This window comes from Pocillopora verrucosa, chromosome 2 (assembly GCF_036669915.1).
Source record: "Pocillopora verrucosa isolate sample1 chromosome 2, ASM3666991v2, whole genome shotgun sequence".
Lineage (NCBI taxonomy): Eukaryota > Metazoa > Cnidaria > Anthozoa > Scleractinia > Pocilloporidae > Pocillopora > Pocillopora verrucosa.
Window position 1 is genome coordinate 13,651,410 of NC_089313.1, and position 26,954 is coordinate 13,678,363.

At 38.1% G+C, this 26,954-nt stretch overlaps 3 protein-coding genes and 1 pseudogene across 5 annotated transcripts; 3 read left to right on the forward strand and 1 right to left on the reverse strand.

Annotated features, from left to right (window-relative positions):
* Positions 1-1,299: 1,299 nt before the first annotated feature.
* LOC131789605 (mitogen-activated protein kinase 1) lies at positions 1,300-10,211 on the forward strand. The gene is made up of 11 exons (XM_059106768.2): positions 1,300-1,441; positions 1,590-1,716; positions 1,919-1,974; positions 3,057-3,246; positions 4,469-4,673; positions 5,594-5,673; positions 6,179-6,257; positions 7,100-7,209; positions 7,933-7,999; positions 8,358-8,456; positions 9,530-10,211. Exons 1-10 carry the CDS (start codon positions 1,335-1,337, stop codon positions 8,429-8,431), a joined length of 1,095 nt encoding a protein of 364 aa, XP_058962751.1. The 5' UTR covers positions 1,300-1,334; the 3' UTR covers positions 8,432-8,456; positions 9,530-10,211.
* A 2,412-nt stretch (positions 10,212-12,623) lies between these two features.
* Positions 12,624-18,339, reverse strand: LOC131790032 (uncharacterized). Of its 2 annotated transcripts, none has more exons than XM_066162460.1 (5): positions 18,155-18,339; positions 17,481-17,541; positions 15,513-15,634; positions 14,199-15,130; positions 12,624-13,937 (listed from the first exon to the last, which is right to left on the reverse strand). In XM_066162460.1, the coding sequence occupies exons 2-5, from the start codon at positions 17,529-17,531 to the stop codon at positions 13,351-13,353; spliced, it is 1,692 nt and encodes a 563-aa protein (XP_066018557.1). In that variant the 5' UTR covers positions 17,532-17,541; positions 18,155-18,339; the 3' UTR covers positions 12,624-13,350. The 2 variants fall into 2 exon arrangements, with proteins under 2 accessions (XP_066018557.1, XP_066018556.1); XM_066162459.1 differs by having other exon boundaries at positions 17,481-17,550.
* Positions 18,340-19,053: 714 nt separating this feature from the next.
* LOC131790042 (uncharacterized) lies at positions 19,054-25,233 on the forward strand. 2 transcript variants are annotated; one of them, XM_059107225.2, is made up of 5 exons: positions 19,054-19,251; positions 19,849-19,918; positions 22,248-22,369; positions 22,740-23,671; positions 23,926-25,233. In XM_059107225.2, exons 2-5 carry the CDS (start codon positions 19,868-19,870, stop codon positions 24,510-24,512), a joined length of 1,692 nt encoding a protein of 563 aa, XP_058963208.2. In that variant the 5' UTR covers positions 19,054-19,251; positions 19,849-19,867; the 3' UTR covers positions 24,513-25,233. The 2 variants fall into 2 exon arrangements, with proteins under 2 accessions (XP_058963208.2, XP_058963213.2); XM_059107230.2 differs by having other exon boundaries at positions 19,858-19,918.
* Positions 25,234-26,252: 1,019 nt separating this feature from the next.
* LOC131790060 (uncharacterized) lies at positions 26,253-26,853 on the forward strand (annotated as a pseudogene).
* Positions 26,854-26,954: the final 101 nt, after the last annotated feature.

Genomic DNA, 26,954 nt, shown 5'->3' on the forward strand with positions numbered 1-26,954 from the left:
TTTCTCGTTCAGCTGGCGGTTTCCTTGTGGGCGTACCAACTCATCTGACAGTTCCTTTATATTTTTAGTTGCCTAAAATGTTCCTATAATTATCATTTTTGTTGTTGTTATTTTTTTTGCAAGAAAACACAACGGGATCATACTTACCAAGTATTTAAGTTAATTTTTCTCAGGGATTTCAAGTTTTTACATTTTGTGGGTGTCCAAGACATGCGTCCGATGTGAAAAAAAAAATATCCGCTTTCAGTATTTTAACACTGGTTGTGTGGGCGAAGGGAAGGAAAAAAAGAGCACTATTCTGCATGAAAATTTTTAAAGTAACAATATTCACATTCACCCGGTCAACGCGAATGGAATTCAACAAAAACTTCCCTTTGCAGAGGCAAATCTGCAATTTATCATCAGCTCAGTGTCCTAACCCTTCATACCCTAACGTCAGAATGCACATTTTTCAGACTGTTCTCTCACATTTCCTAAGCTGATAAGGAGAATTTTGTTTTTCACAATCAAGACTTTCTTTAGTGGGTAATCATTCCCTTTATTCTCGTGACATTAATGTGTAATTCAGGGGTGATACTGCAAGGAGAAATTACACGCTAGTTAAAAGGGAAAAAAATTTTAACTGCGTACATTAATCCGTGTATAAACGAGCAAATCATGGTAAAGCGGTATAAACAGAGACTGACTTGTTTCTCTTTAACAAAGTGGATAATTTACTTCCTGCTAAGAACTTTACTTCCTGCTAAGAAAAAAAATTCAAAAAAAATTTAAGAAAAAATATCCAAATATGAAGTTCCTGTTATATTTTTTCCCTTACGCTATGGGTTGCTCTCTTTCTTGTTCCGATTTGATGAGTGAGTGGGCGTGAGTCCAGGAGAGGAAGTTCCAATCAACTTCCCTCCTGTGTTGATATTCGCCAGTGGACAAGAGAAGGGATTTTTTTCATTAACGGTCTATTGAAAATAAGAATTAAAATTTCAATACAGGATGCGTAATCACCTATCTTTACAATATATCCAGCATTAATTTTCTCCACGGAAAAGAATGAGCTTTTGCGCAAATCCATGATAAAAGTGTCAGTTTTCGGGTGCAAATCAACCTTCCTCATGATTACAGATATGAATAAAAAAGAGTTGCCTTGAATTGATCGAACTAAGTTTTTATGATAAATTTACAATTGTTTCTAGCTAGAGCAAAGGGCTAATTTGCACTCTATACGTGCCTAAGTTTGCGCATGTCGGACAGCATGCTGGGAACAGGGATTTTTAGACTTTTACTGCAGGGTGCGTCAGCCTCGGTACCGCGTTGTAGACGAAACGGAAGCTGACTCAAATATGGCGGCACCTTTACCGCCTGAAGTCGTTCGGGGCCAAGCATTCGATGTAGGACCTCGCTATACGAATCTCAGTTACATAGGAGAAGGGGCTTATGGAATGGTTTGGTAAGGAGGCCGCTGTTGACACCAAATGTTTCGTTCTCCCAGCCAATTTGAACGGAGTATAGCTTCGCAACTGTATTCGATTTGCTCTGCATTTACTTGACTGAAATTATAACGTTTCATGTTCTTGCTCTTTTTCTTTTTTACACAGTTCAGCGCTGGACAATGCCACAGGACAGAGAGTGGCTATCAAGAAAATCAGTCCTTTCGAGCATCAGACGTACTGTCAACGGACATTGCGAGAGATTAAGATATTACGTCGATTTAAACACGAGAATGTAAGTACTGTAAAAAAACACGAGTGAGGCTTGTAGACGGACTCTTGAGAGGAACGTGACGCGTATGGGAACATTCCATCAGCGCTTTAGAATTTTTATTACGTGGGTCGTGTTTCTCTCGTTGTAGCATTTACCATCTTCTTCACGTACGTGTTATGCATCTTAGACCCAGTAGTCGATAATTTCCTTCCTTTCTGTGCAGATCATCGGAATAATGGATATAATCCGCGCTCCAAACATTGATGACATGAAAGATGTGTATCCTTTGAGAACTACGTTAAATATTACAACCATTTCTCTAGAAATTTCTAATTTTCAATGTTGGTTAAGTTCGGTAGTAACACGAGCCGAACAATTACACTATAAATTTGCTTATCTTAAGCAGCTTTTCAAAGCATGGAAATCAAAATGTTTTAAAGAATGACGTAGTGTAAACTAAGAGTCACCCTATGCGTATTAATTTTACGAAATATTTGTAAAAATGTGCTTAATTTAAGTTTTACTTCCATTTCTTAGCATGTCGTGAGTGCAAGAATACTTAATGCAGCGAAACATCACATATTGCTACATTTTGCGATCCGCAACAGCGATTTTCTCCAAAAGCCTTCTTATTTTTTGTTGTTTCTCCTCGTAAGCATGCTATATTCATATTTTTAACCGCAGTACCGAGTGCCTTCCTTTAACAACTGTACTACTTCACTTAAAGCGTCATGATTTTCAAATTAAAACCCAAAATGAATTTTTTCATTCAAAATGCGTCAAGCTTTGTTTTGAGCCACGAACACTTTCTCAACCAAATTATTTTCCCGTTTCAGTTTTAAAATAGTGCCGTGACTGTCTCCTTTGAGGGTAAAGCTCATCAAATGTAGTCAACTGTTTACATTGCTCTTATTTCAAAACATTATATTGTTGTGTCTTTACATCTGTTGTCGTTTATTGCTAAATGTTTGTGATGTCTGCATTTCAGAGTTGTTTGATCAATAAGCTGTTGTTGATCATAATGAGAGTTCTTATGTGTCTTTTCCAAAGTGCCACTGAGACATTGCAGCATTGCAGATTGATTATATACTGATACAAAAATTCTCATGCAGGGGACATTTTGAAATAAAAATGACTTATTGGCCAAGTTACAACTACATGTCTGAGTGGTCTTAATCATTTGTAACATCTGCACTTTAGAGAAAATACTTTCTGTTAACCAATCACATAGGAGAATTGTTCTGGTGAACCAGATGTTCCCTCACAAGCAAACATCTGGGAGGAAGATTTGCAAAGAGGCTTATACTTGTGCCAATCTACCATTGTAGGTTCTTTTCCTTAACCTGAATTTTTCCATCTAGCTACATTGTTCAGAGCCTGATGGAAACTGATCTGTATAAGTTACTCAAGACACAGAAATTGAGCAATGACCACATTTGCTACTTCCTATACCAGATCTTGCGTGGACTAAAGTACATCCACTCAGCCAATGTGCTTCACAGGGATTTGAAACCAAGTAATCTCTTGCTGAACACAACATGTGATCTCAAGGTACTTTTACAGTAAGATACAAATTTATCGATTTTTGTGTGACAGATCCCTTGTCTGCTTGAAAAATATTGCAGTCGAATAGTTGAAAATGTTCTTTAAACTTTAAATTTATGGTAAAGAAAAGAGGTAGAAGCCTTTTACTGATAGAACTAACAGTTGTAACAGAGTAAATGGTTTTGATTGCACTAGTGACAGTTTATCATGTTCTTTGTTTGTTTGGGTTGTGGTCAGTCCTAAGAAAGACTGTTGTTAGTCTCTGCAACCACCATTTTTAACCTGAGTACAAGTCAGTTTTGATGAACCATACTTTGAACTCTTAACCCTTTAACTCCCACGAGTGACCAAGACATAATTTTTCCTTACAATATCAATACAATATTGAGGAGACAAGTGATGAGAATAAAGAAAAAGATCAATTAGGGGATTATAAGTTGATCCAATCCCAAATTCTCCAAGCTAACTTCACAAGAACTGTATAGCAGACAGTAAGGAGAATTATCAATGAGATCTTGGTAGTTGAAGGGTTAATACCCTTACACGTGCATACATATTCTCCATACTGTCCTGAATTCCTATGTTACTTAAAAGGAGAATTTGTTTATCAGAAACCTTTTGAATTGGGAATCGTACATATTCTTGTGACCCTAACTTTTTAACAAAGGGGATACTGAAAGGAGAAATTAGAAGCTAGGGGTTTAAGGGGTAATCATGTGTAACCATGGATTGATCAAGAATGTTTTTTATTGACTCTGATGATGACTTCCCCACACGTCAGCAAATTGTCACTGACTTTCAGTCACTGACCAGGGTCTTTTCCAAAATTTTTGAATAGCTGGAAGAACATGTGAAAAGCTGAGAACCAAAATCACATCATAGCAACAATGAAAATAAATGCTACAATGACTGATTGTGAACTGCTGGTCTATAACACATTGAAAAAAAAAAATGTTGTAAACTAGGACTATGAGTAAAATTGCCGAAACTGTTTAAAAAAAACCCTCTTCCCATAAGCACTTAAGCTATAGCACTGAATAAAATAGCTGTGACAGATATTAAACAGTTGAATAAAGTAAAGATCATAATGCCATGGCTTCAACAAAAAACTCTGAACAACAGTCGATCAGACAGTACATAACTACATGTACTTGTAACCAGACAATCAGGCAATAAAGCAAATACTGCTGCTGAACTATTTATATGTTTTTGTTGTGCTTGTTTTCAGATCTGTGACTTTGGCCTGGCCCGTGTAGCTGATCCTGAACACGATCACACTGGATTTTTGACTGAGTATGTTGCAACAAGGTGGTACAGAGCTCCTGAGATCATGCTGAACTCCAAAGGTTACAGCAAGGCTATTGACATCTGGTCTGTGGGCTGCATTCTTGCAGAGATGTTGTCAAATCGCCCTCTGTTTCCAGGAAAGCATTGTATCCTTGAATTTACTGAAAAACTTTTACAATGTTAAAAGTGATCAGCTGATCAGAGGATGAGAGCTGACTCGTAATGTAACACTGATCCTATTTTGATAATAGAGTTGTGTAGGTATCTCAATTCATGTCATTAACTGGGTGTGCTATTTAATTTGGAGAAATACATGTAGATCAAACATTTTCTTGAAATGTTTTGTTGAAGTTAGATACTATTTGCACCCTACTTGCAAATCTTTATAAGGATATTGGAAGAAACACACTCCAAATTCTTTTGTTTATGGAGTGATGATTCAGTAAGATGAGTGCTTTAAAAAACATGCACAGAGCCTTCTCTGTTATAGTTTAAAATTCCCAATACACCTCCAAGTAGTGATCAAGGGTTTCCTATCAGTGGGCCCTTGGGATGGTAGGGCTTCTTCAAGATGGGATCACACAGAAGGCATCTATAGATCCACATTTACTTCACAAAGGACTTCAGTTGCCAATTGAATATTTTGTCAAAAAAGGGGTCCTCAGACATGCATGCAAATACTGCATGTTGTATTCAACCCTTTAACTCCAAAAGATCTGATTATTAACTCTCCCCTCTAACTGGTACATATTTCCCTGTACATGTATATAAGTTCTGAGAGTTTGGTGTTAGATCAAGATAACTTCTTTCTGATAAGTCTGAGTATTTTCATTACCTGTTGGCTGGATAATGTATGGATATGATAGGGAAAAGTTACTAGTAAATCACTTCTGGGAGTTAAAGGGTTGATAATAGAATCTCTCTCTATCTCTTTTTTTAGGGAAGTTGCCTGCCTGTATGCCTCAGTATGCTTATTTTAGTATGTTTCTTTATCTTACCTGCTGTTACAAAATGTATATTATAAGAACCGTGCAGTTATTGTTTTCTTTACAAAAGTTGTGTACAGACTTAGATCAGTTGAACCGCATTCTTGAAGTTTTGGGGTCCCCATCACAGGAAGATTTGCAGTGTATTATGAATGAAAAGGTACAGTATTACACACTAGTCTGCATGTGTTTTCTTAGGTATGATTTTATATTTGTGACAGTTTTACAGTGTTTATTTAAGTACAGCTAGCAATTGCTTTGAAGCAAGTGATAGAGTTTATCAGATAGCAGGTGTTGAATGGAACACATTAAAACTGATAAAATTCTATCACTTGCCTGGAAAACTGCATACATGTTGTCAACTGATTTGCTGAACTTGTACATGTATATTGGGGGGTTTTCTTTGTTTTTGTAGTTTTTGTTGTTGCTTTTGTTTTATTGTTTTGTTATTTGAGCATGTGCATGTGTACCTGTTACATGTGGTTAGTTGTATAGTTATCTACAGTGTATCTTTGGGCACATAAAGCAATCTGCATGTAGCCTTGCCTTCTGATGTTGTGCAATTGATATCTGGTGTGCAATTGGTCTCTTATGTCCCAGAACAACCCATACTTAACAACAATACCCTTTTAATAGTGTTTTTTTTAATTCTTTCATTTGCCCAGGCACGTAGTTACATCCAGTCATTAGCCTTTAAACCAAGAGTTCCATGGCAAAGATATTTCCCTGTAGCTGATAACAAAGGTACCAATTAGATGTATATGGCTTCTCTGTGCTCTTAATAACTATCGACATCACATCAGTAATATGTTGTCTGATGCAGCCTTTGGTTTGCAACTCATACACTGAACAGGACTTGAGAGTGCAACTGATACGCGCACCAATGCAACTACATGTAATATTTTCTCTCTGAAAGCTGAAAGTCGTGGTCTAGTCATCACATTGGCAACTAGATGTTTGTATGTTTCAAGTTAAATATTCAACGAGTCAAGTCCAAAAGTACCTCATAAATGCAATGTCCAATTTTACTTTTTCTATGTAGTGTAATTAACAAACAAAATTCTTCTTTGTGACTTGAACAATTAACATGCAAACAATAACAGAAATAGATCAACTGTAATTCAATTTGACTAGTGTAATTATATTGTAATATATGTAGTGTAAGTAGTGCAAGTAAATGTAGTGTAAGCATCGTGTAAGAAGTAAGTATAGTGTATGTACATATGTAAGTATAATATATAGGGGAAAAAATTTTTTTGAAAAATTTACATTTGCTTTTGGAAAAAAAGGAAAATTTGTTTGATTGGTGTGAAAATTTTCACTTTGGATATTTGTATTTTGACAATAACTCATAATTTCTTCATATAATATCGATACAAGGCCAAGCAGACAAGTAATGTGAACAATGGAAATTTTTAATTGGGGGAGTATAAGTGGATATCAAATTCTCCAAACTAACATTTTGAGAAGAGTGTTGCTGTAAGGAGAAAAACTAATGAGATCTAAGGAGTGATAGGGTTAAATATTGTACCTGACTGCAGTTGTTTAAGGCTATTCATTAACTGTCTATCTGTCCTTGTTTACAGCTATAGAACTGTTAGATAAGATGTTAACTTTCAATCCCGACAAACGGATCACAATAGAGGAAGCTCTGGCTCATCCTTACCTTGAGCAGTACTATGACCCACAAGATGAGGTAAGGAAGGATTTGTTAGCTTATTGCTCTGTATGCAAAAAACATCAAGTTATCACTTCCTTGCTTGACTATGAAACTTACATGTACTGTACATGTAAAAGTGAACACAGGTTTTTTATTTAACAAAAATATAATTCCTGCACATAGAGCACTCCATTTGTTTTGAAAAATGAATCTCTCAAAACAATCATAAATCAATGTCATTTGAGATCCTAGCAGAAGTCATCATCAGATTTGACTTTGATGATGACTTCCACTAAGGCTGTCAGGATGTTAGTCACCACCACTCACAACAGTCCTTTCCAAGATAGCCCTCACCCTGACAATCAGAATACATGATCTGATATTTGTATTCGATGAGGGAGAAGGCATACTAATTGTGATGTTTTTACGGAAATCACTCTCAAGGGTTTTATGGACCAGTCCTAAGGGGATTGATTGTGATGCCATGTGATGTCAGGTATTGGGTACCATTTTGGACTGGCTGGCTGGCTAGCTACGTGGCACAAATAGCCTCAATCTCATGTGCAAATGTTTTTTTGGCTGCCTTGAGCTGAAGACACAGTTTTTTTTTTCTGTGCAATCAGTACAATAAAAGAGTTTTACTAGAGATCGAATGCACTTTACTAATTTTTGATTATTACTAGTTTAAATAATAAATTTGACTGTCCTGTTGTTAAACCATATGGTACAAGTAATAATAAGTAATTTTTACCTTCACAGCCTGTGGCTGAGGAGCCATTTAGATTTGAAACTGAGCTGGATGATCTTCCCAAAGAAAAACTTAAAGGTAATAAAAGTAGGTCAGGTGTTATGCAACATTCATAGTTTATCTTAGACCCTTTGTCCAGATTAGTTCCCAGTCTGGAGTGTAATCTTCATTTTAACAATACAACATGACACCTGCAATTACCTGCCCCCAACCCCCCCCTGTTATTTTTCATTTCCCATTTGACCACTTACTATCTCTTTCAACAATCTTTTTCATGACTGCTCTACCATCACTGAGACCATCACTCTTCCATAAGACTGATCACTTTAGGTTTTGATTATACTCCCCTATGTGTGTGAAAAAATACATGAAAAATACAAATGTATGTTGTTTACACAATAACATTTTTTCCTGTTTTTCCTGTTATTCTGTGTAGAACTTATTTTTATTGAGACTGCTAGCTATCCTGGGTCACCCTACCTTGGTGACTTTCACCATGGCCAACAGTGAGGCATAGAATGTGATATTTGAAGAGGTATGTTTTTTTCTAAGTGGTAGGTCTTGTCTGTATGTCTGTTCCTTCAGACCTCTTTGCATTATACAGCCTTTAATTTGTGTTGGTTTTGTTTGTCAGTATGTATGACATGTATATATGACATGTCTATTGAACTGGATGTCTACTGCTACTGTAGTGGCACTTTTCCTTTTGATTAAATTTAATGTATAGCTAGCTCCTTGCACAAGCAATATCAACAATTCCTGTGTTCCACTTTTCTTAGCTTTCTTTTTTGGCAACAGTAAATTTGAAGTATATGTAGGCCCCTCACTTTATATTCGACCACAGCAAATGCAAGAAAAACAACAACAACAACAACAACAACAACAACAACAACAGTATAGGTCATCTAAACCTCAACCTGAGTCAGTTAACCTTTTAACTCCCAGAAGTGATCAATATGAAACTTCTCCTAGTGATGTCCTAACACTATCCAGCAAACGGCTAATGAGAATATTCAAACTTATCGGGGAGAAGTTGTTGTCTTGATCTAACGACAACTTCTCATAACTAATTTACAAGGATATGTGTAGCAGCTAGAGGGGAGAATTACCAATCAGATCTTAAGAGTAAAAAAGGGTTAACTTGTATTTGTTGTAGAGACCTGTCTATCATTAACACCCTCCCCATGTACGTTTTTATTTTCAATTAAAAAAAAATTGACTCGTTGTAAATTATTGGCAATGGCAAAAAACTTTGTTTAACACACTCGGGCTGGTTGAATCAACAACACACTGAAGACATGTACTGTCTAGTGTAACTGCCACTGTTGCTTGAATGTGCAGTCTGTGGCTTCAACTTGCCAATACATTGTTTATTGGTATTTCTGAGATACTGTATGCTGCAGTATGATATTTTTCTAACTGTCCCTATTGGCATCCAACCAGGGTCAGTGCTTCACATTTTCTTATTCAAATGATTTCCTTTAAGTCCATGTTTACTTGTAAATGAAATTAAAAATTAGTATTTACTTGTAATGCATAGTTTATGGTCATGCCAGGTGTCAAATTAACTTTGAGTTCAAACATTTTTTTTTTTTTTCTTGTTTTTAGGAAGACTTCTATAAATCAACCTGTACAACAACCTAAGAAGTGAAAACTGTGAAATTTTATTGTAAAATTTATACATGTAGTTTTTCATGAAGATTAGAAGGTGTGTGACATGGAGTATGTTCACAATCACTCCTTTGTCAGAAACTTTGCATTCATATCTCTGTAATATATTAACAGTGATTTTTTTTGCCTAATTTTGTAGTATCATGTAAAGATGATTATTGCCTTCCTTTTGCTCTAGCATGGCTTGCAAGCTGGGTTCCTTAGTTTCATTCAATCCTTGTTTGGTGGCCCTTGAGAAACTTGAGAGAGGGAACAACTTAGGGTTTTTTCGGGAGTGAATGAAAACAAACCCACCTTTGTTTATGTACTGTCCAGTCTATGCTTAAATTGTTGTGGTATTTATGAGCTTTATTACCTTTTCGTTGTGGGTACAATTTAAACGTCTCAATTTAATCAACACTGTTCATCTGATTTGTGTCTGAATTGTTTGCATTCAGTGTACTATCTAAAGGTTAATTCAAACTAAAGTGTATTGGTAATGAGGACCAGGAAAGCGACAGACACTAAACAACAATTGCATTAAAATTATCATTTTAGGGGAACTTTTTTTGTCCTTATTGGTTATGTTGAATTTTTTAGATGACTGACTTGCAATATTATTTAAAGTGTAATAATCTCATTTTGTTTGTGTTGTTGTTCTTTTTCCATCTAGTATCTTTCTGGTTCATGTTGCGGACAGCAACTTAAGATTGAATCTCTAAAAACCTTGTGTACATGTACCAGAAATCATAATCATATGGGGGTTAAAATTAACTTTCATCCCAGAACAAAACTTTTTTTTTTTTTTTTAAGAGAAACTCCCCATAATATTTTGGTTCTTTTTCATGACTTCTCTAGATCTCAATGGAATAATTGTTACAAAGCCTGCCTTTGTTTCGACATGTTTTTTCTAAAGTTGTTACTGTAGCTCTGTGCCTTGTCAATCAAGGGTTAATCTGCCAATTCCTGTCCCTTTTTTTTCGCAAACTATCGGTTTAATGGGACTCAATTGATTCTGATCCCAAAGGTTGAGCTGCACATGTTAATAATCATAGTAAATTTAAACTAAACTAGTAGTAATATGAAGTAGATGTTAAAGATCTTTAATTATGTAGTATTCAAAGTACAGTAGTTATTGATAACAGACTTCTGGCGATAGATAATAAATTCAGTGATGTGATTATTTAATTGTTGCTCATAAAAGTAATGAGTATTTGTATGTGCACATGCGACTGAATTTTGTGTTGCTGTGTATTACTTGACAGGTTTACATTGGCCATAACGCGCGCGATTATAAATCATAAGTCTGTGTACGCTGGTGCGGACCTGCAGAATCTTTTAAAAAATTTTTCACTCGATCATTACCGACTGGAAGTATGTGTAGTGTACTCAACCGAAGTAATCGGAGGCGCGGTTTAATCAAACACCTGAGACTGAGTAATATGTTTAAGATGTTGGTTGGAAACGAATTATTTACGGCACACAAAACAATCATTTTTGTATGATGACCCTTTTCCTTTCATTTCGTTCACTTCTTGGAAATCGTTATATCGCCAGGTGGCCATTTGAATAAAAACCACTCCGCGCAAAGGGAGTGAGGTGTGCTGAGAGAATATTAGCACTGTTTATACACTCTTTAGGGAACTGAGCACAGTAGGCTAAATTGTTATGCTTTTGTGTAAACATGTCTTCGCTAGCAGCTCATTTTACGATGACTGCAAACCTGCAAACGAAAACTACGGGCATAAAAGAGGTCTCTTTTACCGTTACCGTATGCTCATCTGGTCAGATTATTTTTCTTTCTCTGTCTACGTTACATAGTTTTATTTCAAGACACCGTGCCATCGATCCTGCTGGAAAGTGCCGACGCGAAGCTTTTTGCGAGAGCCTCTTCTTAAGCTCGATACGCACATGCGATGTCTTTAATTAAACATTGTGTCACCGAGAAATGGAGATGAAGTTGAACGGCACTACTGCGATTTCTTTGAAGGGTCTCCCTTTATTGTCGTTTTCATGTTGTTAAATTGTTGAAACTTACAGAATTGCCAATGCTTTGCCTTACTTTTAAAACCCGCGCCAAAGGCAATCAGTTGTAAAAATGGCGACTCGTCATTTGCGTTTCTCTGCTCTTTTTTCAGGTCGCCAGTGGCTTTTGCGATTTATTTAAGACACTCGAATGATCTCTAAGTGGAGAAAGAAATTATGACCAAGTCAAAATGTAAACTCGTAAAGGGGACGGTGACGTTGAAAAGACTCTGGAATTTATTTTTGGTTGGTCTCATTCTTGATGAATCTAAGAGTAGTCATTATCCTTCGTCTACCTCTGTCAGATCTGATGCGACCATCACTGGATCATCTGAAGCATGTTGAGCTGGAAAAATGTTGTGGTAGAATTTCTAATATTGTTGGTGTAATTACCCTCGAGAGCAATTTTCAGTGGAGTGTCGGAAAGTAATTCTGGAGTGCTTGGATTTGCTTTACTTCGCTCTGTGATTTTGGTCTCAAACCTCAACCACCATCTCAACCAATCAAAACTGACATAAATCCTAGCTTGATTTATAGCGTTTCTCGGGCTTAACCCTTTAGATCCTATGAGTGACCGAAGCAGAATTTCTCGCTACAATATCAATACACAATCAAGCAGACAAGTGAGGAGAATAAGAAGAAAACTCAATTAGGGGACTTCAAGTTGATGCAATACCAAATTCTCCAAATTGAAGCCATGAGTGTTTTATGGCAGACAGTAGGGAGAACTATTAATGAGATCTTGGGAGTTAAAGGGTTGAAGCAGTTCTCCTGGTCTTACTTTTGAGTTCTCGTTGTTCAATGATGATAACCATTGTTCTGAATGGCTTAAGTGATTACTTTGGTTTTGTTTGTTGACACTCAATCGGAGAGCACTCTAAGTGAGAGACCGACTTCACTGACGCCTAATTTCCCCTATCTTCCTTTGGCTGCGCGAAAAATCCACCCCATAGGGTATGGGCTCAATATCAGGTGACTCACTCGAGAGTTCGCTGTATCGGAATTACTACAAAGTCTAAACAGTAGATTGGTTCCAACAGTCTTTTATTTAAGCATGATTACATGGGTTTTCAGAAGCGGTAAATCTAATTTTGGTGTTACAGTACTTAGTACAACTGTTGGCTTTTGAGGAAGAGTTTTAATTTTTTTTTTGTTTCCTATAAATGCGATTAAAATAACTTGACGAAGTGCAATATAAACTCGTGAACTTCGCTTGTTGCTTTAAGGTTAGGTACTTAGAGTAAAGTAGTTTTTCTTGGTCGGGATCGTTGGAGCACCGTTTGACTTTAATCCCGAGTTAGCCATAAAACAACACGTTATGTTGTCATTGCGGTAAAAAAATCTGGACCAGAACTAAGCATGCTTCGAGCAGTCCAATCCTTAAAAGTTGTCTCTTTCGCTAGCGCCACGGGCCTCACCTGATCCTTTTTCACCAGCTAGCACAATGACGAACTCTAATTTCCTTCGTTGCATAAGGAACCGCTTAAATATTTCTTAAACAAGAGTTTCTATTTACACCTCTTTCCCTTGAGGTACCAGTAGTTAATAAGTTCCCGGGCTCTAAATCAATTCACTAAGATTACGATTCAAAGACTGAATTGATGCACAGTAACTATGAAATGAGTAAATGGAGAAAATTTTTTTCGGATACGCCGTTTTTATAGCGTTTCTTCAGATATTATAGTAATGTTTGAGAATTTGCAATTTTCTCAATTGATGAATTTCTTCATTTCCACCTGTCTTTCTGACGATAGTTAAAAATTGTTTGGAGGGGGTTCAAACAATTCCATCCCCTCTATCTCGTTCACATTGGCAGCCAACTTTTTGTTGTAGGTGTTCACTTCATTGTGGATTTTTTTCAAACAATCCCACCAAAAATACGAAAGATGTGGATTAAAAATATTACAATTGAACTTTTTCCAAAAAAGCATTACAAACTGATTAGCTGCTGGCGAGAGTTCCTTGCCACTCTTTCGGTATCGCAGTAGAAGGTGAGTCACGAACTCTGGGTCGTCGGTTGTTCCGAAGTCTAACAATCCTTCTCTGTCATTCTTTGGTAGACGGGAACGGCGGATCACTCGCATCGCGTCAAACATCCTCGACAGGTACTTGCTCATTTTCATCAAGCACTTCGCCACGGAAATGTTTCTACAGTGTTTGTACTCCTTATTCACCTCTCCCCAGTTTTCAATCATGGACACCCACAGGTCGTAAGTTGATAGCGGCGTGTAATATTGACACGTGGGAATTGCTTTCATCTGAAGACCCTGTACCACATGTCGAATGGCGCCTCGGGTGTGATATGCCTGTGCAGCGTAGAGAAGAGCCTTGGCGAGGTAATCTGCGAAACAGAAACAGCGTAGTTGAACATAACTGTCAATTCAAGCCAACATGTATATGATACCAAATCCTTAGGGTTCTTTTTTTTTTTTCGGAAATTGTGACGGTTATGATTCACTAGGAAAAGGACTTCGAGTTGTCCAAATCAGACGTCCGATTTTGTTAATCACTCGTATGATTACATTCCGAATTGGGCTTCACTCGGTCCCTTTACCATTATAAACAGTTCTATAAATCTCTAGTCCGTCTAATATCTAATTACCTATTGATTGTATTTGGTAACCTCCTGTTTTCCCCTGTGACATACTTTGCAGGTACTCCTGGTACTTCTCATTGTGGGCTAATCTGAACTCAGCCAGTGGCTGCTTCTTCATTTTTCTCAAGGCCACCTGCTTGTTCATTTTTCCAAATTCTCTAAGCCAACCGAGCAACTCTTTCTTCGCCTCTTTATCTTTTATTTTTCCAATAGCTCCATTCTTCATCACCTTAAAGGAACCTTCGTTGTACTTGAAGACCTTGTAATAAGCACTGGCCAGTTCTTGCATTTTGTACCTCCCCATTTGCTCAAATTTGCGAAGACCGGAAGTAAATGAGGGGGGAAGGTTGGGAAACATTGAGGGCATGGCAAACTCCAGAGTGTAGGCGTAAACATTTGTGTCGAATACAAGCTCCGATGGTAACTTAAAGGTTGTTTGAAAATAACTATTAAATTTCTGAGTGACGGTTCCAGAATCTTTTCCAATAAGCCCGACGTCGTAGTCTGATTTGTAAGTGGCGCTGCCATATGGTTTAGGAAAACACACTCCACCCTCGGGAATCTTCCAACTTTGTGGAATGCCGGTGTAATTGTCTCTCTTTTCCTTGCAAGCTGTTAACTTCTTCCCACTTACAAGCCAAAGAATGTGAGTAACTAAAAGATACCTAGCGGCTGTAATTTTAAGGAGTTTGTAGTTCTGATTTTTTGTCACTTTTTGTAAAAGTTCCCAAGGTGATATGCCACGGTTTTTGTTAAATTTCAGAAAAAATTCCTCCGCCTTCTTTGCTAACGACTTGAAACTCTCGGTTCCAAGACGACCCTCAAAGGAAGGTTGTTCCGTCCACATGTCAGCTACGGGGTGTTTCTTGAAGCCATAGTTTTTTATAATTTCATCCATCCAGGTGATATCGTCTGTGGTAACTTTAGGGTCTTCCAATCTATAACAAAGAAAAATGTCTTGTTGTAATAAAAAGAACGAAAAAGATAGTAACTTAAACCTCAGTAATGAAAGCAGACAAATGTTTTTTCTCTGTCGGGAACGTGGAAAATATCTGAGTACCATAAGGAATCAAAGCTTGTGCACCGGATTTTGCCGAAGTTTTATATGTCATTACCCTTAAACTGAGCTATAGAAATATCATGTTTGATAGGTAAACTTCATAATAATCACTGTTTCAAATCAAGTCACGATACTTCAGTTTGACCATGGTAATTGTGATAGCGATCGATGCAAAATGTAGGCAATACAAAATACGACAAGGTAATTGTCCGATGGATTTGCAGGTGCTACGCTCCTGGTATATGCGATAAGTCGTATACCTTTCAGTAGCGCTTCTTCCTTGGAGAGGCTCAATTTCGTCGTTTTCCTGCGAATCAATCTGCTGCAGTTCGACAGAATCTACGTCGAAAATGGAGACTGGAAAGACCTCACTGTCACAAACCTGTCATACAGTATTGTACACATTAAATAAAACTCCTTTATGTGTCTTAGCTCTTTACACCCTAACGTCAGTAAATTTATTCTCCATTCTGTTCTTGCTATGACGCCGACAAGGAGAATTTGTAGAGGTAATCACATGATTTCGAGTGCAATTTGGAATAAATAAGCACGAGTAAATTCTTTTAATTTGTGGTCTTTGAAAAAATTAACAAGTGCTTGTTTATTCCAAATTGCACGTGAAAAATCATGTGATTAAGGGAATAACATGACTTTTTGAGGGAATATTGTTTATTTGCGCCCGCGTAGTGTCATTTGCGGCCCGAGCGCGTAGCGCTCGGGCCGCAAATGACACTACGCGGGCGCAAATAAACAATATTCCCTCAAAAAGTCATGTCATTATCATTATTATCAATAAACAAGGCCAAATGATATCAAGAATGCGAGTTTTAATAATACAAGCTAATTGAATGACGAATTCAAAGTCACTTCAAATCATCATGTAAGTGTTCGCAAGAACCAATCAGCTGTAGGGCTGATAATGCATTAGCAGCCCGCTGTCAGTCTTTTGCGGCCCGCTGAGCGTGTGTTTTGAAGAGGCCAATTTTCTATTTGGCCGCGTATATTGATAATAATAAGTGTAAATTATATACATGGATAAATACGAGATGGCTTATCATAATTAAACATAAGCAAAGCGCGCATCAAGTGCAAAAATAATTTATTAAAATTGTGCGTTCGGTCAAAACAACCGCGTACGATCAAAACAATAATATATTATGCAATGATATCTTCACATCTTTAAGGTGCAAAAAAGTTCAAGGAATTGTTCAATCTGTGTCCGAATCACTTTCGATCAAATGGAATCGTCGTTTCCGAGGTTTAACCATGTTTGTTTTTAATTTCGGCGTTGGATCGCTCGAGCAAAGTGTTAAGCTGGGTCAGCTCGTAATTTTCGATTTCCTCAGCAATTCTCTTCTCTAAACACCACTTTTTCCAAACCGACAACCAAAAAGCAGTGCTTTTTACAGTGTTTTCGTTGTTTAAGCTGTTTTTCAGCTCCGGTGGCAAAAGAAAGCTTCCTTAAAACGCCGGCCATTGTTTCGCTCGCAAATTTTCAAATTTTCAAATTTTCAAATTTTCAAATTTTCAAATTTTGTTGCGACGTCCAAGGCTCGCATTTGATTGGCCATCTGTGAGTTTCTTTGATTATCGACCAATCAGAATGTCTTATTTGTTTCTTTCTTTGCACTGAATTAACCCTCTTCTGCACTGAATTAACTCGCTTCTGCAAATGAATTACCTGAAAACTGCAATTATCTTGTCCAATCAGAACTGAGTAACTTTTCCATGTATATTATTGAAAATAATATACAATTTTTACTGTATGGCGTCTAGCTCAGAGTCTTGGAGAGGGTGTGAATGTTAGCTTCAGCCGTTGGCGTTGAGATCTTCAAAGTGTGCGAATTCTGAGGGTGTGAATAGGGGGGGGGAGGGGGACAAATGCTCTTCTTTCTTAATTCAAATATCGATAATGTTGGATCATGTCGGTTAGTAGTTGCTTGTCGCTAATTGGTTATCATTTATTTATTCATTTGTTTTGTGGAACCTGAGACACTGAATACGGTATTTCGGTCCAGAATCATTTCGAAAGCGTGTTACTGTTTGAGGGAATTTCCCAAACGTTTTAAGGAGAAGATCTTAGATACATCTAGCTTTGCCTTAACGTTCTAAGCTCGTAAAACACAGTCAGTGATTATTGCGCATATCCTCCAAATATAAAATTTATAAAATTCAAAATTAATTTCTTTGAGAAAACCAATCATTCAACTTTGTTTGTCATTACTCACCACATGTCCTTGCACCAACATGAAAACCAGGATACTCAAAGTGGACATCATTTTAACACATCTGAAAATTCTAAAGCAAAACGATAAATGATAAATGATACGTTAGAGTTTATTTGGGACTACCAATTAATCCTTGAGTTTTACCTGAGGTGAGGGGTAGGGGGAAAGGGGAGGGTACGGCTACACAAAGGCTACACCTAGTTCTTTCCTATAACCCCTTCTCTAGCTGAGCAATCCAGCACTTCTCTGTTCACAAACATGATTGAATGGAGAAGGGGAATGCTCAGCCCCATTTAGTTGTAATTTATCCTAACCTCGAGCTCTGCAAATGAAATTAAATTTGTTAGTCCTGCAATCAGTAGAGTATGAACGGGGTTCAATCAGTTCCTGAAGAGCACTTCTAGTAAATTCCTGCACAGCCCCATACTACATTATGCTTTCAGTTCTTGGATAGAGAAAACAATGACAAAAACAATACATTGCCATTGGGAAAACAGATTTGTTTTACGGGGCTGTGCGGAAATTTTGCTGCACTTCCTTCTGATAGCTTTGTTAACAGCATGTTTCCAGTGAAGGTTAAGTCCGATCAAGCAGATTCAGCTTCTTAGACCTCATCTTACTGATACAAGCTTCTGTCGATCGGTTGACATTAAATTATTGTTACAAGAACCCACCTGACACTCCGAATATTCCTATTGGATCACTCTATATGAACCCAGATTTGAATGCTTTCCTAACTTATAAGTTAACCTTGGAGCGGAAGGCAGTATTGGCCGCTGAAATCTCCCTCCTCAAATGAGATCGAAACAAGGCAGCAACAACCTTTAATTCGGCGCACTTTATCGGAAGCCGTTAAAAACGTTGATTGAGCTCGCGCCACCGATATTTGAAATAGGGTGGTTACCAAGCGCTTGACATCGATCGCGTTTCTCTTGCGAGCTAGCTCAACAGATTCTAACATTTAACGACTATTTTGGAACTGCTCAAACCTCCAGATAAGTCTTTCGCTTCCAAAGTTATTAACTTTGGTGTTGTGAATGTTCACACGAAAATTTAATGTAATTAATCGCAGCTACGACATCTTATTTTGTTTTCCCAGGGAATCGTTAATTTACCTCATTACCAGAAATCAGAGGCATATTACTTCACGAATTGCGCACGTCAATCAAAAAGCACTGAAGAAATGGCTTCCCGGTTTTACAAAGAAATGTATGGAAGCAAATGCAAAATATCGTATTGTGGTTATTTAAAGAAATCCAATTCTAGGTGCCGACCTCTCACTGATAATATGCAATTGAATTCTGAGGCAAAGGTTTATTAATAATATGCAATTGAATTCCGAGGCAAAGGTTTATTGTCGTATGATGTCGTAACCGCGATTAATTACATTAAATTTTCGTGTGAACATTCACAACACCAAAATTAATAACTTTGGAAGCGAAAGACTTATCTGGAGGTTTGAGCAGTTCCAAAATAGTCGTTAAATGTTAGAATCTGTTGAGCTAGCTCGCAAGAGAAACGCGATCGATGTCAAGCGCTTGGTAACCACCCTATTTCAAATATCGGTGGCGCGAGCTCAATCAACGTTTTTAACGGCTTCCGATAAAGTGCGCCGAATTAAAGGTTGTTGCTGCCTTGTTTCGATCTCATTTGAGGAGGGAGATTTCAGCGGCCAATACTGCCTTCCGCTCCAAGGTTAACTTATAAGTGAGGAAAGCATTCAAATCTGGGTTCATATAGAGTGATCCAATAGGAATATTCGGAGTGTCAGGTGGGTTCTTGTAACAATAATTTAATGTCAACCGTTCGACAGAAGCTTGTATCAGTAAGATGAGGTCTAAGAAGCTGAATCTGCTTGATCGGACTTAACCTTCACTGGAAACATGCTGTTAACAAAGCTGTCAGAAGGAAGTGCAGCAAAATTTCCGCACAGCCCCGTAAAACAAATCTGTTTTCCCAATGGCAATGTATTGTTTTTGTCATTGTTTTCTCTATCCAAGAACTGAAAGCATAATGTAGCATGGGGCTGTGCAGGAATTTACCAGAAGTGCTCTTCAGGAACTGATTGAACCCTGTTCATACTCTACTGATTGCAGGACTAACAAATTTAATTTCATTTGCAGAGCTGGAGGTTAGGATAAATTATAACTGAATGGGGCTGAGCATTCCCCTTCTCCATTCAATCATGTTTGTGAACAGAGAAGTGCTGGATTACTCAGCTAGAGAAGGGGTTATAGGAAAGAACTAGGTGTAGCCTTTGTGTAGCCGTACCCTCCCCCTACCCCTCACCTCAGGTAAAACTCAAGGATTAATTGGTAGTCCCAAACAAACTCTAACGTATCATTTATCATTTATCGTTTTGCTTTAGAATTTTCAGATGTGTTAAAATGATGTCCACTTTGTGTATCCTGGTTTTCATGTTGGTGCAAGGACATGTGGTGAGTAATGACAAACAAAGTTGAATGATTGGTTTTCTCAAAGAAATTAATTTTGAATTTTATAAATTTTATATTTGGAGGATATGCGCAATAATCACTGACTGTGTTTTACGAGCTTAGAACGTTAAGGCAAAGCTAGATGTACCTAAGATCTTCTCCTTAAAACGTTTGGGAAATTCCCTCAAACAGTAACACGCTTTCGAAATGATTCTGGACCGAAATACCGTATTCAGTGTCCCAGGTTCCACAAAACAAATGAATAAATAAATGATAACCGATTAGCGACAAGCAACTACTAACCGACATGGTCCAACATTATCGATATTTGAATTAAGAAAGAAGAGCATTTGCCTCCCTCCCCCCCCTCCCCCCCATTCATACTCTCAGAATTCGCACTCTTTGAAAATCTCAACGCCAACGCCTGAAGCTAACATTCACACCCTCTCCAAGACTCTGAGCTGGACGCCATACAGTAAAAATTTTATATTATTTTCAATAATATACATGGAAAAGTTACTCAGTTCTGATTGGACAAGATAAATGCAGTTTTCAGGTAATTCAATGCAGAAGAGAGTTTATTCAGTGCAGAAGAGGGTTAATTCAGTGCAAAGAAAGAAACAAATAAGACATTCTGATTGGTCAATAATCAAAGAAACTCACAGATAGCCAATCAAATGCGAGCCTTGGATGTCGCAACAAAATTTGAAAATTTGAAAATTTGCGAGCGAAACAATGGCCGGCGTTTTAAGGAGGCTTTCTTTTGCCACCGCAGCTGAAAAACAGCTTAAACAACGAAAACACTGTAAAAAGCACTGCTTTTTGGTTGTCAGTTTGGAAAAAGTGGTGTTTAGAGAAAGGAATTGCCGAGGAAATCGAAAATTGCGAGCCGACCCAGCTTAACACTTTGCTCGAGCGATCCAACGCCGAAATTAAAAACAAACATGGTTAAACCTCGGAAACGACGATTCTATTTGATCGAAAGTGATTCGGACACAGACTGAACAATTCCTTGAACTTTTTTGCACCTTAAAGATGTGAAGATATCATTGCATAATTTATTATTGTTTTGATCGTACGCGGTTGTTTTGACCGAACGCGCGGTTTGAATAAATTATTTTTGCACTTGATGCGCACTTTGCTTATGTTTAATTATGATAAGCCATCTCGTATTTTTCCATGTATATTATTAACACGTAATCACATGATTTTTCTCGTGCATTTTGGAATAAACAAACACTTGTTAATTTTTTCAAAGACCACAAATTGCACGAGCCCTACGGGCTCGTGCAATTTTGTTAGTCTTTAAAAAAATTTACTCGTGCTTATTTATTCCAAATTGCACTCGAAATCATGTGATTACCTATACTAATAATATACATGGAAAAATTACTCAGTTCTAATTGGTTAAGATAAATGAAGTTTTCAGGTAATTCAGTGCAGAAGAGAGTTAATTCAGTGCAGAAGAGGGTTAATTCAGTGCAAAGAAAGAAAGAAATCAGACATTCTGATTGGTCAATAATCAAAGGAATTCACAGATAGCCAATCAAATGCGAGCCTTGGATGTCGTAACAAAATTTGAATATTTGCGAGCGAAACAATAGCCGGCGTTTTAAGTAGGTTTTCTTTTGCCACCGCGGCTGAAAAACAGCTTAAACAACGAAAACACTGTAAAAAGCACTGCTTTTTGGTCGCCGGATTGGAAAAAGTGGTGTTTCGAGAAGGGTATTGCCGAGGAAATCGAAAATGACGAGCCGACCCAGCTTAACGCTTTGCTCGAGCGATCCAACGCCGAAATTGAAAAAACAAACATGGTTAAACCTCGAAAACGACGATTCCATTTGATCGAAAGTGATTCGGACACAGACTGAACAATTCCTTGAACTGTTTAGCCGGACTTTGAACTTTTTTGCACCTTAAAGAGGTGAAGATATCATTGCATAATTTATTATTGTTTTGATCGTACGCGGTTGTTTTGACCGAACGCACGATTTGAATAAATTATTTTTGCACTTGATGCGCGCTTTGCTTATGTATAATTATGATAAGCCATCTCGTATTTTTCTATGTATATTATTAACACTTAATCACATGATTTTTCACGTGCAATTTGGAATAAACAAGCACTTGTTAATTTTTTCAAAGACCACAAATTAAAAGAATTTACTCGTGCTTATTTATTCCAAATTACACTCGAAATCATGTGATTACCTATACAAATTCTCCTTGTCATAGCAAGAACAGAATGGAGAATAAATTTACTGACGTTAGGGTGTAAAGAGCTAAGACACATAAAGGAGTTTTATTTAATGTGTACAATACTGTATGACAGGTTTGTGATAGTGAGGTCTTTCCAGTCTCCATTTTCGACGTAGATTCTGTCGAACTGCAGCAGATTGATTCGCAGGAAAACGACGAAATTGAGCCTCTCCAAGGAAGAAGCGCTACTGAAAGGTATACGACTTATCGCATATACCAGGAGCGTAGCACCTGCAAATCCATCGGACAATTACCTTGTCGTATTTTGTATTGCCTACATTCTATCACAATTACCATGGTCAAACTGAAGTATCGTGACTTGATTTGAAACAGTGATTATTATGAAGCTTACCTATCAAACATGATATTTCTATAGCTCAGTTTAAGGGCAATGACATATATAACTTCGGCAAAATTCGGTGCACAAGCTTTGATTCCTTATGGTACTCAGATATTTTCCACGTTCCCGACAGAGGAAAAACATTTGTCTTCTTTCATTAGTGAGCTTTAAGTTACTATCTTTTTCGTTCTTTTTATTACAACAAGACATTTTTCTTTGTTATAGATTAGAAGACCCCAAAGTTACCACAGACGATATCACCTGGATGGATGAAATTATAAAAAACTATGGCTTCAAGAAACACCCCGTAGCTGACATGTGGACGGAACAACCTTCCTTTGAGGGTCGTCTTGGAACCGAGAATTTCAAGACAGCAGCAGAGAAGGCGGAGGAATTTTTTCTGAAATTTAACAAAAACCGTGGCATATCACCTTGGGAACTTTTACAAAAAGTGACAAAAAATCAGAACTACAAACTCCTTAAAATTACAGCCGCTAGGTATCTTTTAGTTACTCACATTCTTTGGCTTGTAAGTGGGAAGAAGTTAACAGCTTGCAAGGAAAAGAGAGACAATTACACCGGCATTCCACAAAGTTGGAAGATTCCCGAGGGTGGAGTGTGTTTTCCTAAACCATATGGCAGCGCCACTTACAAATCAGACTACGACGTCGGGCTTATTGGAAAAGATTCTGGAACCGTCACTCAGAAATTTAATAGTTATTTTCAAACAACCTTTAAGTTACCATCGGAGCTTGTATTCGACACAAATGTTTACGCCTACACTCTGGAGTTTGCCATGCCCTCAATGTTTCCCAACCTTCCCCCCTCATTTACTTCCGGTCTTCGCAAATTTGAGCAAATGGGGAGGTACAAAATGCAAGAACTGGCCAGTGCTTATTACAAGGTCTTCAAGTACAACGAAGGTTCCTTTAAGGTGATGAAGAATGGAGCTATTGGAAAAATAAAAGATAAAGAGGCGAAGAAAGAGTTGCTCGGTTGGCTTAGAGAATTTGGAAAAATGAACAAGCAGGTGGCCTTGAGAAAAATGAAGAAGCAGCCACTGGCTGAGTTCAGATTAGCCCACAATGAGAAGTACCAGGAGTACCTGCAAAGCATGTCACAGGGGAAAACAGGAGGTTACCAAATACAATCAATAGGTAATTAGATATCAGACAGACTAAGGATTTATATAACTGTTTATAATGGTAAAGGGACCGAGTGAAGCCAAATTCGGACTGTAATCATACGAGTGATTAACAAAATCGGACGTCCGATTTGGACGACTCGAAGTCCTGTTCCCAGTGAATCATAACCGTCACATTTTCCGAAAAAAAAAAAAGAACCCTAAGGATTTGTATCATATACATGTAGGCTTGAATTGACAGTTATGTTCAATTACGCTATTTCACAGATTACCTCGCCAAGGCCCTCCTGTACGCTGCACAGGCATATCACACCCGAGGCGCCATTCGACATGTGGTACAGGGTCTTCAGATGAAAGCAATTCCCACGTGTCAATATTACACGCCGCTATCAACTTACGACCTGTGGGTGTCCATGATTGAAAACTGGGGAGAGCTGAATAAGGAGTACAAACACTGTAGAAACATTTCCGTGGCGAAGTGCTTGATGAAGATGAGCAAGTACCTGTCGAGGATGTTTGACGCGATGCGAGTGATCCGCCGTTCCCGTCTGCCAAAGAAAGACAGAGAAGGATTGCTAGACTTCGGAACAACCGACGACCCAGAGTTCGTGACTCACCTTCTACTGCGATACCGAAAGAGTGGCAAGGAACTCTCGCCAGCAGCTAATCAGTTTGTAATGCTTTTTTGGAAAAAGTTCAATTGTAATATTTTTAATCCACATCTTTCGTATTTTTGGTGGGATTGTTTGAAAAAAATCCACAATGAAGTGAATGCCTACAACAAAAAGTTGGCTGCCAATGTGAACGAGATAGAGGGGATGGAATTGTTTGAACCCCCTCCAAACAATTTTTAACTATCGTCAGAAAGACAGGTGGAAATGTAGAAATTCACCAATTGAGAAAATTGCAAATTCTCAAACATTACTATAATATCTGAAGAAACGCTATAAAAACGGCGTATCCGAAAAAAATATTCTCCATTTACTCATTTCATAGTTACTCTGCATCAAATCAGTCTTTGCCTATCGTAGTAACTCGATTTAGAGCCCGGGCAGTTATTAACTTCTGGTATCTCAAGGGAAAGAGGTGTAAATAGAAACTCTTGTTTAGGAAATATTTAAGCGTTTCCTTATGCAACGAAGGAAATTAGAATTCATCATTGTGCTAGCTGGTGAAAAAGGATCAGGTGAGGCCCGTGGCGCTAGCGAAAGAGACAACTTTTAAGGGTTGGACTGCTCGAAGCATGCTTAGTTCTGGTCCAGATTTTTTTACCGCAATGACAACATAACGTGTTGTTTTATGGCTAACTCGGGATTAAAGTCAAACGTGCTCCAACGATCCCGACCAAGAAAAACTACTTTACTCTAAGTACCTAACCTTAAAGCAACAAGCGAAGTTCACGAGTTTATATTGCACTTCGTCAAGTTATTTTAATCTCATTTATAGGAAAGAAAAAAAATTTAAAACTCTTCCTCAAAAGCCAACAGTTGCACTAAGTATTGTAACACCAAAGTTAGATTTACCGCTTCTGAAAACCCAGGTAATCATGCTTAAATAAAAGACTGTTGGAACCAATCTACTGTTTAGACTTTGTAGTAATTCCGATACAGCGAACTCTCGAGTGAGTCACCTGATATTGAGCCCATACCCTATGGGGTGGATTGTTCGCGCGGCCAAAGGAAGATAAGGGAAATTAGGCGTCAGTGGAGTCTGTCTCCCACTTAGAGTGCTCTCCGATTGAGTGTCAACAAACAAAACATCACTAAAGCCAATCAGAACAATGGTTATCATCATTGAACAACGAGAACTCAAAAGTAAGACCAGGAGAACTGCTTCAACCCTTTAACTCCCAAGATCTCATTAATAATTCTCCTTACTGTCTGCCATAAAACACTCATGGTTTCAATTTGGAGAATTTGGTATTGCATCAACTTGAAGTCCCCTAATTGAGTTTTCTTATTTATTCTCCTCACTTATCTGCTTGATTCTTGATATTGTAGGAAGAAATTCTGCTTCGATCACTCAGGAGTTAAAGCGTTAAGCGGAGAAACGCTATTAACCAAGCTAGGATTGATGTCAGTTTTGATTAGTTGAGATGGTGGTTGAGGTTTGAGACCAAAATCACAGAGCGAAGTAAAGCAAATCGAAGAACTCCAGAATTACCTTCCGACGCTCCATTGAAAATTGTTCTCGTGGGTAATTACACCAAAAATATTAGAAATTCTACCACAACCTTTTTTCCAGCTCAACATGCTTGGTATGATCCAGTGATGGTCGCATCAGATCTGACAGAGGTAGACGAAGGATAATGACTACTCCTAGATTCATCAAGAATGAGACCACCCAAAAATAAATTCCAGAGTCTTTTCAACGTCACTGTCCCCTTTATGAGTTTAGATTTTGACTTGGTCATGATTTCTTTCTCCACCAAGAGATCATTCGAGTGCTTTGAATAAATCGGAAAAGCCATAACAAACGAGGACGAATATCACGAGGCAAGACGCGTTAATTGCGTGTCGTATAAGTAGCTGTTGTCAGTTAGTGATCTTCCTTCGGGTCTGCTAACGCCAAACGCTATTCCACTGTTCTTTAGCATGAGCGACTCTGAGGAAGCTAGGGCACGTTCTAGTCGGAACGATGAAGTTTTAGATCCTTCTGTCGGTGCTGTTATACAGTCTGCCGTTTCTGAATCGATGGGTTCTTTAACCGATAACCTTACTAAGGTTATTGAATCTCGTCTTAGCGATTTCGCGAAGCGATTTTCCGAGGAGAAAAGCTCGTCCGTTGAACAAGCAGCCGAGAGAGCTTTGCGCTAACAATATACCTGCAAAAGGAAAGGAAACCAGCAGCAGTTGAATCATTCCCTCCAGGTGCTGGATAAGCATCCGATGCTCTCAAGCAGAAATTGTACGAGAAAGTTAAAGTTGCCCTGGAGTCAGGTATTGAAGTAATTTCCAAGCGTGTTAAAGCCATTAAGCTAGCTGACAAGAGCGAATTTGGATGGGCGACCGTTGACGAATATTTGTCTGACGAACTCACCTCTGACTCCGACGACGAGAAGAGAATTTACCGGGCCGAGAGGAGAGCCAAGAGAAAAATCAATGAAGAGAGGCGTCGTCGTGTCCGTTCCGACGAGAAAGGAAGCGGTTCCTCCTCTGTATTCCGTGCGGCTTCTTCGTCAAGATTCTCGTGTAAGGATTTGGCTTCTCTTCCAGAAGCTAGACCAGCTCGTCGTTTGGGGTCTTGTTTTAAGATAAGTAGCCTACTATTTCTCGTTATACTGACTTTGTTTTTAC